The 19,186-nt window shown below is 33.9% G+C and overlaps 1 protein-coding gene across 4 annotated transcripts in view; it reads right to left on the bottom strand.

Moving 5' to 3' along the window:
- Window positions 1-19,186, bottom strand: part of LOC149805151 (serine palmitoyltransferase 2-like) — a 58,674-nt gene that overhangs the window by 8,789 nt on the left and 30,699 nt on the right. For all 4 annotated transcript variants that reach the window (XM_089947889.1, XM_089947887.1, XM_089947890.1 and 1 more), the window contains 5 exons: window positions 14,261-14,480; window positions 8,116-8,242; window positions 5,752-5,887; window positions 2,921-3,050; window positions 1,209-1,307 (listed from right to left, as the gene is read on the bottom strand). In XM_089947889.1, coding sequence (XP_089804015.1) covers window positions 1,209-1,307; window positions 2,921-3,050; window positions 5,752-5,887; window positions 8,116-8,242; window positions 14,261-14,480 — 712 coding nt within the window. The remainder of the gene's footprint in view (window positions 1-1,208; window positions 1,308-2,920; window positions 3,051-5,751; window positions 5,888-8,115; window positions 8,243-14,260; window positions 14,481-19,186) is intronic.

Genomic DNA, 19,186 nt, shown 5'->3' with positions numbered 1-19,186 from the left:
AAAACAATTGTATGGGGAATAAAGGATAAAGAAATAGAATGAAAAATCTAATCTCTAATCTATCCATCACATCAGCACCAAATTCTTGTAAGACTAGCTAACATCATAAGAATTATTTCAGGAAATGCCAAATGTTCATATGTCCATCCACTGAGGAAGGGAGAAGTGTTAACGAAATTTTCAAGATTGCCACTGTGGCAGACCTGCCAACCCCAACAAAACCATCTCCGTAAAGCAGTTGATTGTTTGACATAAGATAGACCAGTTTCTCTACTGTATAACAAAATATTATGTACTGCTATTGTCAATTGGAAAATATGCATTTAAAAAGTTCAGAAGTGTGCTTTGAGACTGATGTAGCAATGGTAAAAAGATTTTGTAGAATACACTTAGACCATAATTACCTTCAGCGCAGTTTCACAAACTGTAGTCCCAAAACTTATAAAGCTGGACATGCTCCATCACTTTTTTAAAAAAAATTCATGCTGTGAAGGCAATCATCTCTCTCACCAAACTGAAATCTACATATGATATCCAATAAATATAATTATTGCCATTCCTGCTTTTTCCCCCAAGAATCTAAACATTTTTTTAATTCTTATGTACTATTAAATCTTGTTAAGATGATAATTGTCCTTGTTCTCTTCAACATGTATTGCCTGCTGAACAACATTTTTAGAAAATTCTACAACAGTTTGATCATGCAGACATTTAGCATGAAAAGCTTAAGAGATGCTGCTGTAAAGTTAGCCTAGTTCCATGGCCAACTCCATTGAATCTAATATGAAACCTGGATCCGAAACAAACATGTACAAGCCAGTATATGGATTTTATCACAATTTTATTCAGTAAGAAAGTATTTTAAGGCTGATTTCTGAAAGACTTACAGCCAGATCATACGGTTTGGTGGGTCTGCTGTGGGGGCCATACTGTATGTCTAAGCAGCACTATTTTCATTTTGGACAAACCATTCCATGAGATGAATGTGCGTGTAGTTCCATGGTAATCCTCCATTTACTTTAGGAGAAGAAGTGATAACAAACTTATGCCAACAGAAAGATAGATAACAGACAATGATTGATTGACAACAGACCATCCAATAAATTCTTCTGGTCTATGACATGTAGAGCTAATTATGTGTTAATTAAGGACACGTGCGTGCATGTGCGTGTGTGTGTAAACTGAAAAATTACTTCAACTTTCCTCACCTTGACAAGTTCTACTTCATCTTCACTAAATTTTGGAAGTAACTTTCTTGAATATTTTAGTCGCAGTAGGTCTCCAACTTCATCAAGGACTTCAATGGCCTGAAATTTCAACAAGAACAGGTACAATATTAATTGCACTCTTCATCTGATCATTTATGAGAAGGAAAAAAGTTTGGTAGATCTGGAAAACATTGTTGAAATAGGGATACTAAATGGCAGTTTATTGCAGCGATAGATATATTTTACCAATATATGTCACCTCAGATTGAGATGTAAAAACAAGAGGAATGGTAGGCAATTTGATCACATAGACCTCTCCTGCACCCCATCCTATACCCACGATGGAGTTATGTCAGTAATCAATACGGCACAACTCTTCATAAAGTAGCAAGTACACTTGCTGGTCAACATGCACATCTTTTGACAATAACCATAATATATACTAAGTTTCACAGCAATCTACAAAATGCAAAAAGAGTTGCATTCACAGAATTGTACCATATGCCACACCCAGTTGTAAGCCAAAATGAGCATTAACTCTTACAGGAAAAGACCCTCAAAGGGTCTGATGCTCCAATTATTTGTCCGAAAAGAATTTCCAGAATTCAAGATGAAATCCTTTCTTCTTTTTAACTGCTGGGTGTTGAAACCATCTCTGACAATCTTGAGTGATAAGATTTTCAAATTAGCTGCATAAACAGTCATAATGGATGTAAGATTGGCATCATTTTCAAAATCGACAAATAAGATACCATTAGAAGACTTTTGGTGAAAAACCCCATGTTGATATGACCATCCATACAGAAGAATTAGTGACCAAATTTTCAATATATTCATTGTGGCAGGCAAATTTGACCTCAGATTATTTTCATTCAGGATTGCTATCTATCATAATTATTCTTGCAAAAACCCAATGTTGATATGGCTTTCCATTTAGGATGAGTGCTGCCATGGTGACCATACTCGATATCATATCAGCACCATTTTCATTTAGTACCAAGTAAACATCATAAGACATATTCTAGAGCCATAGTAGATAACAGATCATTGTTAAGTCTTGTGCTGAAATCCCCATCCTGATATGGGTTTCTGTTCAGGAAAAGTAGCAATAACAAAATTTTCAAGATAGCTGCCTGTGATGGCTACACTGGATGTCGGATCAGAATCATTTTCTATAGAGCCAATGTGTGTGTGCGTGCATGCATGCATGTGTGTGTGTGTGTGTGTGTGTGTGTGTAAAGTTTCATGGCAATCATCCAGGTAGTTTAACAATAACATATATGTGCTAAATAAGAGAGACGTTGGATGAAGGATGGACAACAGGTCATCCTGTAAACTCTTTTGGTCCATGAATATTAGTGCTAAAAACCAAAAGAAGCAAACAACTATAATAACATACTCACGTTTTATGGTATACATAACACGATATTGTCAGTAACATTTGCAAAAATTACATTCTTGATAATATTTATCAATCTGCTGAAAGTGGATATTTTTCCAAGATTTTCTTTTCTAATTATTAGTGAACAGCCTTTATATTGGATTTTTTTGCATCAATGAAATCTTGCAGTCTAAACATTAAAAATAATTTGTTCTAGATAAGTCTTTCATTTGCTATATGACGAAACTAAAAATGAATATTTTCTTGGAGTTAGAAATATACAAAACAATTTTTATAAATTTAACATTTCTCAGCACAAAAAACTACCTACCCTGTCCAGCATTTCCTTGGTGTGAGCTGCTGAAAGGCAGAATCTGGCTCGAGATTCAATGATTGGTGTTGCTGGGAATCCAACTACCACAATTCCCACTCCTCTAGCTAAACATTCTCGACTGAGAGCTCTAAAATAAGAAATACAAAATACTAAAAGTCTCTGAAAAAGAAACAGCCTTACTTTGTACATTGAAAAACACACTTGAAATCAACCTAGCCTTCAAATGGAGAACATTCATATTTTTCCAAAATCATTATGGCCCAGTGCAGTTTGGATCACTGGGAGAGGGGAAGGTATCAGTAACTGAGAAAGTCTGACACAGTCAATGCAGATTGGGACCATTCTTTTTACCCTTGATGAACTATCTTTGATAAAATATGAAGAAGAAATGTTCGATTTTCTCTGTATGTAGAAAATTTAGGCTTTCTCAGCTTCAGAAGAGACTCTGTGCCATGATGGCAGGCCCCTCCTCTGAGACAATGCCTTGGGCTGGTCTACTGACAGATCTTCTTATTTTAATCAGTTTCACCGCAGTGTTCAAGGTCATCAGTAAAGTAGAAAACAAAGTCTTGGCTTACAGTGACTCCCCAAAAGGCCAGGATTCTGTCCATTCTGTCCAGAGTAACACTAACTAATCCTCAGCTGGTGATGAAATCCATTCCTTCTTATTACAGAAGCATTTAGTTTTGTGGGGCTCAATTTGTGTGGTTTTGTTATCAAAAAAATGTGTGGGTACTCAAATTGGTGGTTTTGCATGCCAAAGTTTGTATATTAATAGGCAATTATTTTCATGATTTAATCTCTACAAATACCCTCCAAAGATACAAAAGAATATTACTATGTTGACGCAAACAGTGGTCACTTCAATGTTAAAGCAATGCTAATGTATATTTGAGGGAGAATTTTTTTTTGACAAGTTCAATCCTTTTACAGTGCTTCCATCTGAGTGAATAACATTGTGGAAGCTGACACAGCCAAGACTATAATAATACTACCACCTCTATAAGCACAAATAAAACACCTGTCAAGATCAATCACTTACATTGTTTTTGTTGGAGTGCACATGTAAAGACCAACTTCAACCACAAGACTGGTCAATAAATGGAGAACAAAAAAAGAATTAAAATTGCACTTCCACAGCTGGTATGCTACACTGGTCATGAAGGCCATGATGGAAAAGATGTTATTGGTGATGATCAGTGAACTGTACAAGTGAATCTTGTGACCTCATTAATCAAGCCAATTCATGCTGAATGGATTACTGCAGCTCGTACAACAATCCTGAAGATCAGACATAATTATCAATGGTTATGAGTAAGCTCTTCTTGAATAATTCTGCAATTTGGGACTTATTTACCTGACAATCATTTGCAGGTACCATGAGACTTGATTGCTTGATTGACATGATGCTGATAGTGGCTTTGTCTGTAAATCAGTGAAGTGTAAGCTGTAATACTCTGCTGTAACTACTGTATATACGGTGTTCATTAATAAAAGTACTTCAATATATAGTGTTCATTAATCATGGTGCTTCAAGCATTAATTCTAGTATTTCACAAGCTTGTAGTTCTTTTGAATTAAAAAAAGATGGATGAAATGAAATGTACTTTCAGGAGGATTTAAATTTCTCAACAGTTATACTTGAATGAAAGATCGATCTAATTAAGTAAAAATGTAATTTTCATACTCTTTTGGGTTTTTTCATTACTAGTGTAATTCCAGGGAATTCTTAAGTCTTTCTAGTATAATTATGGCAAAGACTTTGCTAGGCATTAAGAGCAGCAGAATTCCTTGACAAAGCCAGGTTTCCTTTCTTTGGCAGTTTGACAATATATTCTTATTCCATTCTGTAGGGATTTTAAGGAGTAGTTGATGCATCATTTCTGTTGTCTGTTCAATATCAGCTTTATGAGTTTCTGGTGGGACGCATCTGGGACTGCTGCATTGTTATGTTTTAGTGCTTTGAGATCCTGTGAGATTTCTGTTGTGGAATGGGGGATTCTTGCTTAATTAAAACATTTTGTTCGAATAGCTGTTTGTACATGCTGGTAATGACAAATTAAAAAAAAATGTTGTGCTTTGAATTGCTTAAATTCAATACAAGATCCAAGATTTGTCTTGACATTACTGATGACTTTACTTCTGACAATTTCTGTTATAATTTTTATTGAAAAGGGAATATGGTTTTTAATAGTGTTCATTATTATAATTTGTGCATTTAGCTCTGCTTGGTGAATATGCTGCACATGATGCCTTTCCTTTATAAGCGAAGAGAACTTTAATCTGATGCGAAACCAAATAAATGTATCGTATGATCATAGAGCACTTTATTCTAATAACACATGCAAATGACTCAGAATTATTATAATGCAATATAAATTTACATTATTAGATGAATAAATAGATACATTTGTTGACTGCATAACCTAGGTATCATATTACAACATGTCATATTAAGGGCTTGTTCCAGACAAGCTTTTTTTATCCCTCAAAATACGACATCAATAACAACTACTACTCCTTCTAGAAAAAAAGTAAATTCTCAACAACACATGAACAAAATTATATAATTATAGTTAACATTATATGCAAACCCATATATTATCATTTACTGCATCTGCTATAAAGAAGACACAAGAAAAATATGCAATAAAAATGACAGAAGTGATGATAGATAGGTGGTTAGAAATGCCAGAAGCCCTGTATGTTAAAAATTCTCAGAAGTACTCATTTCATGATAAAAACTCGCCAACAGAAGTGATGGCAGCCTGAACCCCTGAAATTCGTTTGTTGAAATTCATCCCTGGTCTACTGCTTAAATTACTTACGCTATTTTAGATGGCATATAAATGAGCAGTGGCACAACTGGCGAATCTTTGTTCCCATAGATGATGAACCCCATCTCATTAAGTCGACGGCGCAAATATCTCAGATTCCACTTCAGCTGCTGGATGCGTTTCTTCCCTGTAAATGATATGTCCTATGTTTCTTATTTGCTACAATATTGTCTTATATATTAAGTATCCACCAGTATGAGCATAGACTTGGATCTGCCTTCACATAAAGCACTGGCACATCCAAGTCATGTATGTGCATAGACTTGGATCTGCCTTCACATAAAGCATTGGCACATCCAAGTCATCTCTGTGCATTCCATATAGCAATTCAACAAAACCACACAGATCCTGATCTGCCAAGCATTATATGACAAGAGATCTAGGTCTCTGCTATACGTGATCAAATTGCTATTAATGCTGATGGCGTACAAAGAAGAATTTAACATTTCTGAAACCTTGTATTTTTACATAGCTAAGGATAAAAGCAATATAAAAATAACTAAAAGTACAGGTTGTGCACATTTTCTTGCACTACTTTTATGTGACTTTTTCACAAATATGGGAAACTACATACAGAAGTATGGTTAAATGTCACTTGTGACTAACTGCCCAAAAATAATAGCTGAATAAGTATTTAATAAGCGCAATGAGAATACAAGTGGCTTGGGGGTTGAGATAATACTAGAAAGAATGGATAACCAAACATTGTGAGACATTGATGATTATGTTCTTCTTGTATGATCATAAGCAAATACCAATATCCCTGCAAATATGTGTAATCTTAATTATAAAAGTTTATAAAGTTTATTTTCTCTATGTCTCTTAATGAAAACTGAATAAAAAAGTATTACTATATTTTGATGAGCATTTTCTACTGAAATGATTCTGTAGAAACATGGTTAAGTATAAAATTATGTAAGACATTTAAAGAGTAATTTGTTCCATCTGTCTATAATAAAATCCTTTTGTCAAATACATCAAGAAAAAGTATGTTGGGATATAACTATTTTTCAAAATGAAACATGTTTCTTGCAATAAAAAGCCTGTACAGCTGTATGCCAGGTCATCAAATGCCAAAGATTTTGCAAGATTCTATACGCTTTATATTGACTTTATCATTTTCTTTGACAGGACTGTTATTGTGATTATTAAAATTATATAAGAATTTTAAAAAATTTCTCTCATCTTTATTGAGAGATTGAAGTTGCAACCAAGTCATTTTATGTCCCATTTCTCCCAAAACTCCATGCATGTTTGTTCAGAGTAGGCAGAAAGAATGAGTTCTTTGTGGCAAAGAGATACGTTGTGGCAATGAGGCCAAGACATATTTACACACAAACCAAACAACCACATGGCTTTATATTTATTAATAGTCCATTTTCTTTTGCACTTTCCAAATATATTTCACTACATAATGTGTAAAGAATTCAAAGCAAATTTGAACTGGAATAAGTTTGATTCAGTGCATCAAGAATATCAATGGCAAACATCAGTGAAGACACCTGTTGTGTGATACAGAAATAACACTGAACACCACCACCGAACACTCATATTAATCATATAAGATTAAATGGGCCTGTAATACCACTGAATAAAAACTGATGTCATCATAATGTAATGATCAGGTTACCTCTAGGTTCACAGCAGCATAGATTTTTTTACAAAATTGGACTACCTTAAAATAAAATTCTATCTCTTTCTTGTTCCACTGTAAAAAAGTTTTTGGGTTCCATTGTAAAAGAACTCAACATCCAACAGTTGCTCTCAACATAAAATAATATGTATTGAAGTTCAGATGTTTTCACATTAAATAATTCCCTTCTTATGTTTCATGAAGTTGTTGTTGTTGTAGGGTTTAATGTCATTTTTCAGCACATGATAGGCTATACATGGCGGCCAGTATTAATGGTGGAGGAAGAACCCGGGAAAACCCCGGAGAGAACCACCGACCCACGAGAAGCTACTGGCAAGCTTTCTCACATACCCACACTGGCTGAATCCGAGACTCGAACCCATGCAGACAGAGGTGAGATGGCTGTGATCCTTAACGGACAGCGCTTTAGACCACTCGGCCACTTGGGGCCCCATTTCATGAAGTAATTGCACTGGTTGCTTCATGAATACTTCTTGCATAAAAATGAAATTAATAAATTCTAAAATGAAGATGGACTGAAAAACAATCACTGTCTACATGATGACTTCTTTGGGCATGATATAATGAATTCAGATTTGTTCCAGCTGGTTCTTTTGTCCATTCAGAAGAAATACAAATTTGAACAGATTCACAAAGATTACCCTAACTGGTTGAGTCGGTGCAATTAATGATGGATTCATAGAAGAAAGAAATCCAGGTACCTTCATTTGTACCATCCAGCCCCATAATAATGCTCATGGAGGAGATAATCTGCTGGACAACAGGTGGAGGCATGCTTAGGGAATACATTGCAGCATGAGAGTGGAGACGCAGGTGGTTGATCAGCCTCTGAAGTGGAAAATAAGTTTCAGGAAATATTAATTTTTATCTACTGCACAAGGGATTTACCATAGGCTGGGTTCATAAGACTTTTGAAAATTTAAATGTAAGATATTTACTTGCTGAAAAGGCTGAAGCTAGAAATTTGTTCCATGCATAAACACTTGAAGATGCAAATGAAAAACGTCACCAACATTGGCTCAACAAGGCATCCTAGAAAAAAGATGTAAACTGCAGACTTTTATAGTAGTATGATTAAAATTAACTAAATTTATCCCAAATGTTATTAAAATTCAGACGAAAAAAGGAATAATAATGATGATAATTAACACAGAAATTTAACAGTTGCCATGACCAACCGTCATTTCATGTCCTGATTTTAAATGCGAAAAGCCATTCTGTTATATAAATAATGATTTCCGTTGAAAGACATCTAAAAGACCTTTTATGCAGGCAGAAAAGAAAGAGTGGTATTTCAATACAATTTTTAAGGCATATTCGGATATATAATTTAAAATCTTAGTCTTCTATATATAATGCCTATTTAGAAATAGGCTCTTTAACATACTGGTCAAATGGTCACCTTTATGTAGCAGTCACTGTCAATTCCCATTTCCTAAAGTGAAATGTCTTCTATAAAAGTTGTGTATTAAAATGGTCACTTCTTGATTTCTGTAGTCAAAAGCTAGGTGTTTCCTAACCCAAAAAATGTTTCTTATTGCTTCAAGCAGTGATTTCAAGCATACTGACTGTGCTGATAAACATTTGTTTGCCCATGAAAAGCAATTTTTTAGTAAAGACATGTTATGTGAATTGAAGTCTAAGTTTGTACTAAAGTCAATATCAGTATAACTTTAAAGTGGATAATCTCTCCAGTTTTCTTAATTTCAACAAGACCACAATATTGTTCTGAAATTCATTTTTGGGGTACAGCCCCTTCCCTTTGGGGGAAGAGGGAATGCACAGATTACAGTAGTAAATGTATTCACTAGAAAAGATAAGATAAACAGAGAACTAATTTTAATCTGAATTTGATTTATAATTAGACCTATTCAAGAATTTCTATCAATGTTTACTGCATAATAGTAGCTTGGGAATTAAGATCATGCTAAGCTCTTCTCACATTTTGTTTATTATGTGAAAAATCAATATTCAGCTTCAAACACTGATCATTTTCTGTTCGACAGAGTGGACTGAAATTGTTTTAAGCAAAAAGAACAAAGCTAAGCATAATAACAGTGTGGAAAGTCTGCATAAATCCATTTGTACAAAATGCATTGTGGTCCAAGAAACAAATGAACAGATAGGCACAATGTACATACCAAATCTTCATTAAATATCCATTCATGTTTGAGATTTATATTTTAACAGGCATTTGATCATTAGATTACTTGTTTCTATTTAAGAATATATATTGGACCAATACTACTGTTACTATTTCACATAAGATATTCTGCTGGTTCAAAATTTTCAAAGAGTGCTATGCCAAATTCTGCAATACAGAACTGAACAGCTCCAGTGGCCTAGTGGTTAGAGCGTCCGCCTTGGATGCAGGAGGTAGTGGGTTCGATCCCAGGCAGAGTCATACCAAAGTCTTACAAAAATGGTACTAACAGCTGCCTCGCTTGGCACTCAGCATCAGGAGGTTAGTGTTAGGACTGGTCGGCCTGGTGTCAGGATAGTGTGTCTGGGTGGGACATCATGCTACATGTCTGCGGCATGATGCCCCAGTGCTAGACATCACTATAAACTGCCACATTGCAGACATTATAGTGATATGACTGAAAAATTGTTAAAGCTACGTTAAAAATCCAAAATCACAACAACAACAACAACGCAATACAGAACTGAGCATGAAACTTGGAAACTTTTCAGTGTAAATGCATTATAAAACTGTTTTAACTTAAAAGGCATCAAAGGTAACATGTCAATCATTGGTTTGGCACTGTCTATATTTTGGCTAGGTAGGTTACTTCTGAGACAGTTGACTTAGATGCAATACACGAGCAACTGTGCTAGCTCATAGGTGGGCAAATTAAAAAAATTCAACTAGTCCCATGGCAATCTGCCTGGAAATTTGAACTTCCTCTTGAAGATTTGAGCCTGTCCAAAAATATAATGTATAATCACAACAAAAGTTTCAGAACTAAGATAAACTAAGATATGGGATGTTCCCCCTTGAAAATGTGTTACATTTATTCTACAGATACATGTCTTGTTTTCTTTTATCTTTTTTCTTTTACAATAAGTACTTATGACAATAACTAAAGTTGTCTAAAAGAGTACATGCAGACAGATAAATAGATGAGAAAAAAGGAGGGGACTGAATCAGTAGATGGTGAACAGAATACATAGATGGTTAGAAGACCAAGAACAGACAGCTAACAGATTAATTTCTAAAGCTGTACCAATTAATCGGCCATACTCATAATTGGGCCGATTATTGGAACAATCGGTATAATCAGCATCAGCAGAAATAATCGGTGCTGATGTAAACAAATTTCCAAGTTATAAATTTAATGATAACATTCATCTTAACATGGCTTGAAATTTAAATCAAAATTAAATAGTGGAAATTAAGGAATAAACATTTGATTTGGGGGTTAATTGAAGGACAGTATATTCTTAAAAGTAAATACTTTTTAACACGCTTGCTGTAAACTATCGCTGATTGTCTGTTAACAACAAATTATCAATACCATGCATGCACTCATCCCAATCACAGCAGCCAATCACCAAATGAGGTCTCGTATGGCTGTTGAACTTCCAGCATACACATTACAGGGATGGTCCTAGCTTTTAAAAAGTTGTCGCCCCAAAAAATTGCCAATCTCAATATTTTGTTGCCAATTTTCAAAAAATGTCACCAGAATAAGTAGTGAATATTTCTCCAAGACTATTAATGTAATAGGCAATGAAAAAGATGGGATAGTTATTACTTTACTGACAACAAGCAATACAGCCATAATGTTACAAAATAAATCATTACATGACTGTTTTGCACTACTTCCATAGTCTTTGCATAACGCATCACCGTTAGTGCATAGGTCTAACCGTTGTCATCTGAAATAAATGCATTATCAAATGTAAAATATCTACTTTCCTACAGTCTCTCTTGTTTTAATAGAAACATCAGGTATTAAGCAAATCTATATTATGTAAATTATTTTCCAAATAATAGTTTTGTAAGAAACTTTATTTAGATAATGACCTTTTAATACTAAAACCATATGATCGTACTTTGCAATGTAAGATAAGTTACGTATAATGCGACCGTCGATTTCACGCATTCAGGAATTAAATGCCCCCCCCCCCATGGCTAGCTTCACAAAGTCTCCGTCAGCCATGAGTTCAGAAATTTATTTTTGATGTGCTTTACATGTTTCGCTTGGTAGTGAATTGCTTCCTAAATCCCAGGAATGATCACTGAATGCTGTAGATTTTTTCTCAACAAGCAAATTACGATCTCCATTCCCACCAATGAAACTTACACGAATCAACTTGACCTGGCATTACTGTACCATATATATAAGCATTGATTACCATCATTAAATTAAAAGAAGGAATGAAGAAACATATCACAGAGCATATGTGCCTCCAAAAAACTAATTTGGAATAAATATGTAATTTGGTAAAGAGTTTTATTTGCATATATGAGTTAACAATAAGAAATAAGGTGGGATATAAAATGTGGGAAATAGTTATCACATGTATGGTAGCTTGAGACCACATTTAAACTGTTACCATAAATCCACACCCATTTTAGGCATTGTTAGTTATAACAAAAATAGGGCATGGTTTACTTGTCAATCAAATGCTAGTGCTTTCATTAAATGTAGAACAGTCAGTTTCTTGAAATAATCGATCTCATATTTGGTATCGACAATTTTAATAATCGACTATATGCAGTATCTGCATAATCAGCAAAAAGTGACATCGGTACAGCTTTATTAATTTCTTAGACTACATCAACAATAATGAATGTGTGACTTGGAAATGAAGAGTTATTTTAATAATCATTTAGTTATTTATACACCTGAACTGAGAATAGTTATTTTTATTAATCTAATTAGTTGTCAAATAGAAAAAATGTACTATCAGTCTCCTGTAATCAGAATGTAAACAATAGATGATATTATTGCTCATGGGTGGTGGATGTGTCAATGGCTTTTCATTAGAGACCAGTGCCTTTTATTTTCCCAAACAGAAATATACCATATATTTCTCAAGTTATGTCATTAAAAATTGTCAGTCACCTTAAAATCAGCAACATGCATCAAAACAGTCTTGACAAGCTGGTTTTTGAGAGTTGGCAAGCTTCGCAAAATTTAATATAACCAAAAAATCAGCCAGGCAATTTCATTGGCAAGCATAATGATTAAGGACAGCTTACTCACCCACTGCCTGTAGCTAGTTTAGGACTTTACAGTCAGTGAATCCTTAAAAATAGTATCATTTAAATGTAAGGGATAAGATGAAATTTTACATTTGTTCCTTATTTGGCAAATTCTGCTTCAAATACTATGCACATTTTTATGTCTGCATTAGAAATTGCAAGACTAACCATCACACAATGACCACCATAGAAAAGTGATGGATTTTTCTGATATTGCAAAATAAAGGCTCAATAGATGAATGAAATTTGGGCATTTAAGTAACAGAAGCATGCAGTACATATAAATGATAAATAAAAGGTACTGATATATGTACTGTGGTGAGTTTGCGGAGCAACTTGCAAAAAACATGATCTGAATACAACCTCTCTCTGTTTGGACCTGCCTATGGGCAAGCACCTTGTTAACTTGAGCTTGTTTGAGCAGAATGTAAGCCTGTCCGGGGCATCAGGCAAGTGGATTTCTCCAGCCTTGTTGCTACCTCCTTACCGTATAAATAAGCAAAAACATACTACATGATAGCAGTAAAGAAATCTATTAATGAAACCAAAGTTTATGAATGATAAATTTATAGAGTTAATACTCTAAATAGGAATTTATGACATTGATTATAATAATAGCAATAATAATAATAATAATAATAATAATAACTCCTACTACTAATAATGATAATGGTATCTGGTATATGTTATTTGTCCATGAACTAAGTTTGAAAGGTGAACCTGCATTCAGAGGCCACAATTATACAAAGGCCAGTTTGATCTTTTACCATGGGATGCTGCTATTGTTCAGGCTTGACTAAACTTTTGAATTCATGTTTATTGGTATAAAGTGGTTCCTTCTCTAAAGGTTAGCTGTTCTGTGTAACCAAAGAAACTAAACTTCTTTAATTGGCACCCTCCTGTACTTGCATACAACCCCCAGTGGGAAATAACCCTAAATTTGACAAAGCACAAAACAAACCATACATGATCTTTTCACAATCGTATTTATTGTGCAAACATGTAATTGAGAACAGTATACGTCAAGTCCCAATATTCTATAAAAATAAACTTTTCAGCAAAAAATGTAGTTCAGGCTGTCAGAAAATTCTGACATTCTTTAACTTATTGTAGAATAAATCTTAAGTCACAAGGCTTTCTGGATTTTTTTTAACTTCAGTGTCTCTATCACCAGGCAAAACTTCAATAATGTGAATGTATTCAATAATGTCATTGTATTCAATAATGTCAATGTATTCTTTAATGTGAATGTATTCTATAATGTGGATGTATTCTATAATGTTGATGTATTCTATAATGTCATATTCAATAATGTGGATGTATTGTATAATGTGGATGTATTCTATAATCTCGATGTATTCAATAATGTTGATGTATTCTATAATGTGGATGTATTCAATAATGTGGATGTATTCTATAATGTCGATGTATTCAATAATGTCGATGTATTCCGATGTATTCAATAATGTGGATGTATTCAATAATGTGGATGTATTCTATAATGTGGATGTATTCTATAATGTCGATGTATTCTAGGTATCATATCCAAATTTGGAGTTTTCAGCTTCAGTCTTGAGTTTCTTGCTCACAATATTTGGTGAAATCGGGGCCAAATCTGAAGAAAAAATTACCTTAGTGCCACCGATGTATCCTCCTGACGCACCAAAACTCTTAGTGAATGTGCCCATCATGATGTCAACATCTTTGGGATCAAGTCCAAAATAATCCACCACTCCCCGACCATGTGGACCCATAGCTCCCATGCTGTGAGCTTCATCCAAATACAAGTAGGCTTTGTATTTTTTCTTCAAACGGATCACCTCTGGTAAATCTATTATGGAACCCTCCATACTGCAAGAAAAATTTAATCAGTTAAACATGACTTAATTCAAAAAAACTCTTGAAAATAGTGTAAATTTTGTTACAATTGAAATTAAATATTGCTTCTTGAAGAAGGTAATTTTGTCATTTCATGTTGTCTTTTCTTTGTTGCTTATTCATTTTTGGTAAACAATCCTTATGCTTATGTTTCAGCAATGGTAAATTCTTTTCTAACAATGCACTTTAATGCAAAAAGGATTTATCTGAGGATCACACTGGGATTTTCCTCTGAGTATTTGTAATATGTAAAGAAATAACGGTCCTACAGTAAATCAGGTTGGGTGTTTTGACTGACTATATGTGATAAGGACATAAAGATTCGTCAAAAGATCTCTTGGGTTTTTCCTAGGGTATTTGTGATAAGGACACAAAGATTCATCAAAACATCGCTTGGGTTTTCCTTTGGGTATTTGTGATAAGGGCATAAAGATTCATCAAAACATCTTTTGGGTTTTTCCTAGGGTATTTGTGGTATGTGAAAGCACATAATGATCTTACAGAAGACTAGGTCTAACTTATTTTCCTTAAGTTCTAATCTTTTGACATAAATATGGTTTTGGCTAATTAAAAATTGATTGAAACAAGAGTCCTTCAAAGGGACTAATGCATTATTGGGTGAAAAGAATTTCAAGGAAAGATTTAAGATTTTCAAGATGGTCTTATACTGGACATCAGATCAGCATCATTTTGATTTAGGTCAAGAAAACATTATAAGAAGTATTCCAGTGAAAACCCCATCCTGATATGACCATTCATTAAGGAGAAGTAGTGATAAGAAAAGACCTGTCAACCCTAACAAGATATTCTCAGTAAGGCAGTTAATTTTTATCCACAAGTTATACCAATTTAAAGGTGTAAAAAATATAATGTACTGCTATTTTTAAATTAAAAAGTTCAGAAGTGTGACTGGAGCATAATGCAGTGACAGTAACATTATATTCAACAAAGAAATTTGTGAAGTACACTTAGACCGTAATTACCTCCAGTAAACGTTCATTAAACTGCATTTACAAACCCCAAGGAACTCAATGGTTTTTGCTATCTCTCAATTTGAGGTACTGACGAACCTCATATATCAGTACTCTGTTTATCTAGAAACCTCACTATCCAGACATAGTTCAAAGGGAGTGGAATTCCTAACCATTAATTTGCTCTATTAATCAAGAAACCTGAGTTCCAGATCCAGAAATAAAACAAAAGGGGCCAAAATGTAAAATTATTATAAAACTTGCCTCGATAATCTAAAAATAATCTGTTCATAATATATGAAAATTCAAAGAATCATATATGAAAATAGTCAGATAACACAGATTCACCCATACAAATTTGGAGGTATGTCAATTTAACAATATTTGTTTGGTCAAATTCTAGTGGCAAATTAGTTATAAATTGATCACATGATCATGTGTGTGGAAAAACTTCAAGTAGCATGATCATATTGTAAGTAGTGATTGTATAACCAATGTCTGTTTTTGCTACTCGCCAAAAGGGGTGTTAATAATTCAATAAACAAATGGGGATCAAATCATCCATACTTTTGACATAACATATGATAATAAATTAAGCTTGCCATTAGGTCTCTTTATTGTTTACCAATTATGTTTAACAATTACAGTTTGTTGATGGCTGTACAAAAAAAATCAATTTAAGCTAGGACAGTTTAGGGCTTTATTTCAAAATAAAAGCGATGTCAGTTATAGGCTCATAGCAGTGATAGCTGTTGTAAAATACAACTTATAAAAATGACTGCAGTTTATTAGTTCACCATAACACATTTAGCTGTGAGATATTAATTTGTATTTATTGTACTTTTTACATTATTATGGTGGCACCATCAAGCAAGCATTGACGAATAGAGATACCCATCAGCATCAAAAACAAGATTTGCCAGCACAAAGATCACTCCAAAAAGCTACCATACAAGATATCCACTGGCATATTATATCTGACTCATCTAGAGACACTAGCAAGTTGACAACTGCCTACATCATAAGAACAGGAATAATATACCAAACCACCTGACCAAACCCCTTGGACACAAACCAAACCAAGGATAAACACCATGGCCACAGAATACGGAAACAAACTGGAACAAGAAAATAAACTAAAATGGGAACCAGGCTATCGGACCATTGCTCTATATACACTACAGAATTCTGGGCAATTACTGAACCACTCCATTGGATCAAAAACTATAACATCCAAAAAGCAGTCATTAATCGCGACTCCCTTAGTGTGATAAGCTCAGTTAAAACCCATAACACTAAATCAAGACAGCTGTTCCTTGCTGGGACCCTCCATATGCTTAAAGATTTATCCACAAGAGATCAGATAGTTGAGTTCATGTGGGTTCCATCACATATAGGAATCTCTGCCAATGAACAGGCTGATAAAGTCTCAAAAAGTAAGTTAGGAGACTCCAATCCAGCCACACTACACTTAGATATAGCATTACAGAAGCTCAATGCTTCGTAAAACCTATATCAATCAAAAATGACAGGAAGACTGGAAATTCCACCCCTAAAGGTAGGAAACTACTCTCCATCCTAACAACAGTTAATAGGTCCATTAAACCACCTAAATATAACAGTGTTGACCCACTAGAACATGAGATGCCTGTGTAAATAAAGTTCCATGGCAACCCCATGCAGTAGTTTAGAAGAAATTGCAATAACAAACTAGTTCTAACGGACAGATGAACAAAATTCAAAAGGCCACACCATAAGCTCTTCTGGATATGACCAGAACAGCTAAAAACAAATACTTCACTGATTATATGATTACATTTTCAGCATTGCTCATTATAAATAACTGAAATTCACAATAATTTATAAATTATATCTTAAGAAACGTATTTTTTTTAAAAAATTTAACTGACAAAAGGATATAACAGATAAACAAGAGATGTATGTGGACCTAAAATTGCTCACCAGGCTGACGTCTGCCTAACAGGAAAATGTAAGAACAGTTGGCCAACAAATCTGGGTCAGTGGAATGCTTTCTGTACAAGTTTCCTCCAATGCTGCTGCATTTTTTGCATACCTTTACCAATATATGATGGCACATCAATGTTTTGTCAAATACTAAAATGACTCTATACCATGACTCCTTCTGTCAAGAGTTTGCCAAATTATATTAAGTAGTACCCTGTGAGGAAGTTCTATAATTACTGATCCACTTTTAGTAATGGTGGCCATATTTGATGGTAGATCAGTATTATTTCTATAAATGTGAAAGGTTTTTTTTTTTATTAAGGATGCTTTCTGTCAAATTTGGCCTAAATTTTTATAGTAACTTTTTAAGAAATTATTTTTTTTTTTATTCCTTATACCTGTATTCATATTTGAAGGCAAAGGCATCATTTATTCAACCTGAAAGCCCTTCATGCAAAGATGATTTCTACCAATTTTGTCCTTCAAAGGCTTTCTTATTTTTAGCAATTGCAGCCATGGTGAACTGGCATGATTTGTATAAATTTTAATCACTTAATGTTTAGATGTTTTGTCAAACTTGGTCAAATTCTGCCCAGCATTTTCTGAAATGAAGTGATTTTTAAAAGGTTTCTATTTTTAGTGATGGAGGCCATGATGTTTGATTGCTGTTTGGCATGATTTATGTAAGTGCGACTTTACATTATGGTGCTTTCTGTCAAAGTTGATCTGATTCTGCTAATAATTTGTGTAAAATAGTCATTTAATTATTTTTAGTAACAGGAGCCATATTTGTTTGCAGATTGGTACCATTTGCACAAATTTATGAAAACACTCTACTCCAGGATCCTTTCTGTAAAGTCTGGTCAATTTCTATTGAATGGTCTTTTAATTTTTCTGTTATAAATACTGAGGACCATATTTGGTAGGGGATTTCCATGATTCATATAAAACTAAATGCCATCTATGCTAAAATGCCTTCAGTCAAAATTAGTTAACTTCCATTGTGCAGCTTTTGAGAATATGTCACTTAAATATTGTTCTAATTTAGTAATGGTGTTTATATTTGATGGCTGATCAGCATTATTTGAAGAAAAAAATTGAAAGACCTTCCAAAAATAACAGTGGCCATATCTAATGGTTCACCTGAATTAGTTGAAAGACCTGCATAAAATGATACTGTCTGTAAAAACCTGTGGAGCTGTTTTTAATAAGTCCTTATAAAAAAATTATATTTAGTTACAGCAGTAATATATGAAAGTGGATCAACATATCTGAAAGACCTTCATGCCTGATATTTTTGTTCAAATGTGGTCAAAATCTGTTGAGAGATTTTGGAATTGCTTTAAAGCTGATCCTACTTTTAGTAACAGCAGCAATATTTGCTGGTGCTATGACGTATTCTGTCAAATTTGGTCAAATTCTGCAGAGTGGTCTTTTTGAGAAGAAGTCATTTTTCTATTTTTGTAATAAGAGCCATACATGAATGCAGATCTATTTAATTTAAACAAATCCTTCATGCCAGGAAGCTTTCCATCAAATTTAGCCAAATTCTGCTTAATTTTATGGAAGCTGTTTAAACGCATTTCTAATTTTTACTAATGGTGGCCATATTGAACGATAGATCATTATCAAGTGAAAGTATCTTAAAAGTTTGATGCCAAACTGTCCCTGTAAAATCATGTACAAATTGGTCAAGTGTCATTTGAGAAAAAGCTGCAAAAACTGGGAATGGAAGATGCAAGA

Source organism: Sinohyriopsis cumingii, chromosome 2 (assembly GCF_028554795.1).
Source record: "Sinohyriopsis cumingii isolate HCF-2022 chromosome 2, ASM2855479v2, whole genome shotgun sequence".
Taxonomy (NCBI): domain Eukaryota; kingdom Metazoa; phylum Mollusca; class Bivalvia; order Unionida; family Unionidae; genus Sinohyriopsis; species Sinohyriopsis cumingii.
The sequence above is the reverse complement of the archived record's forward strand: the minus strand, read 5'-3'. Positions and strand labels throughout refer to the sequence as shown.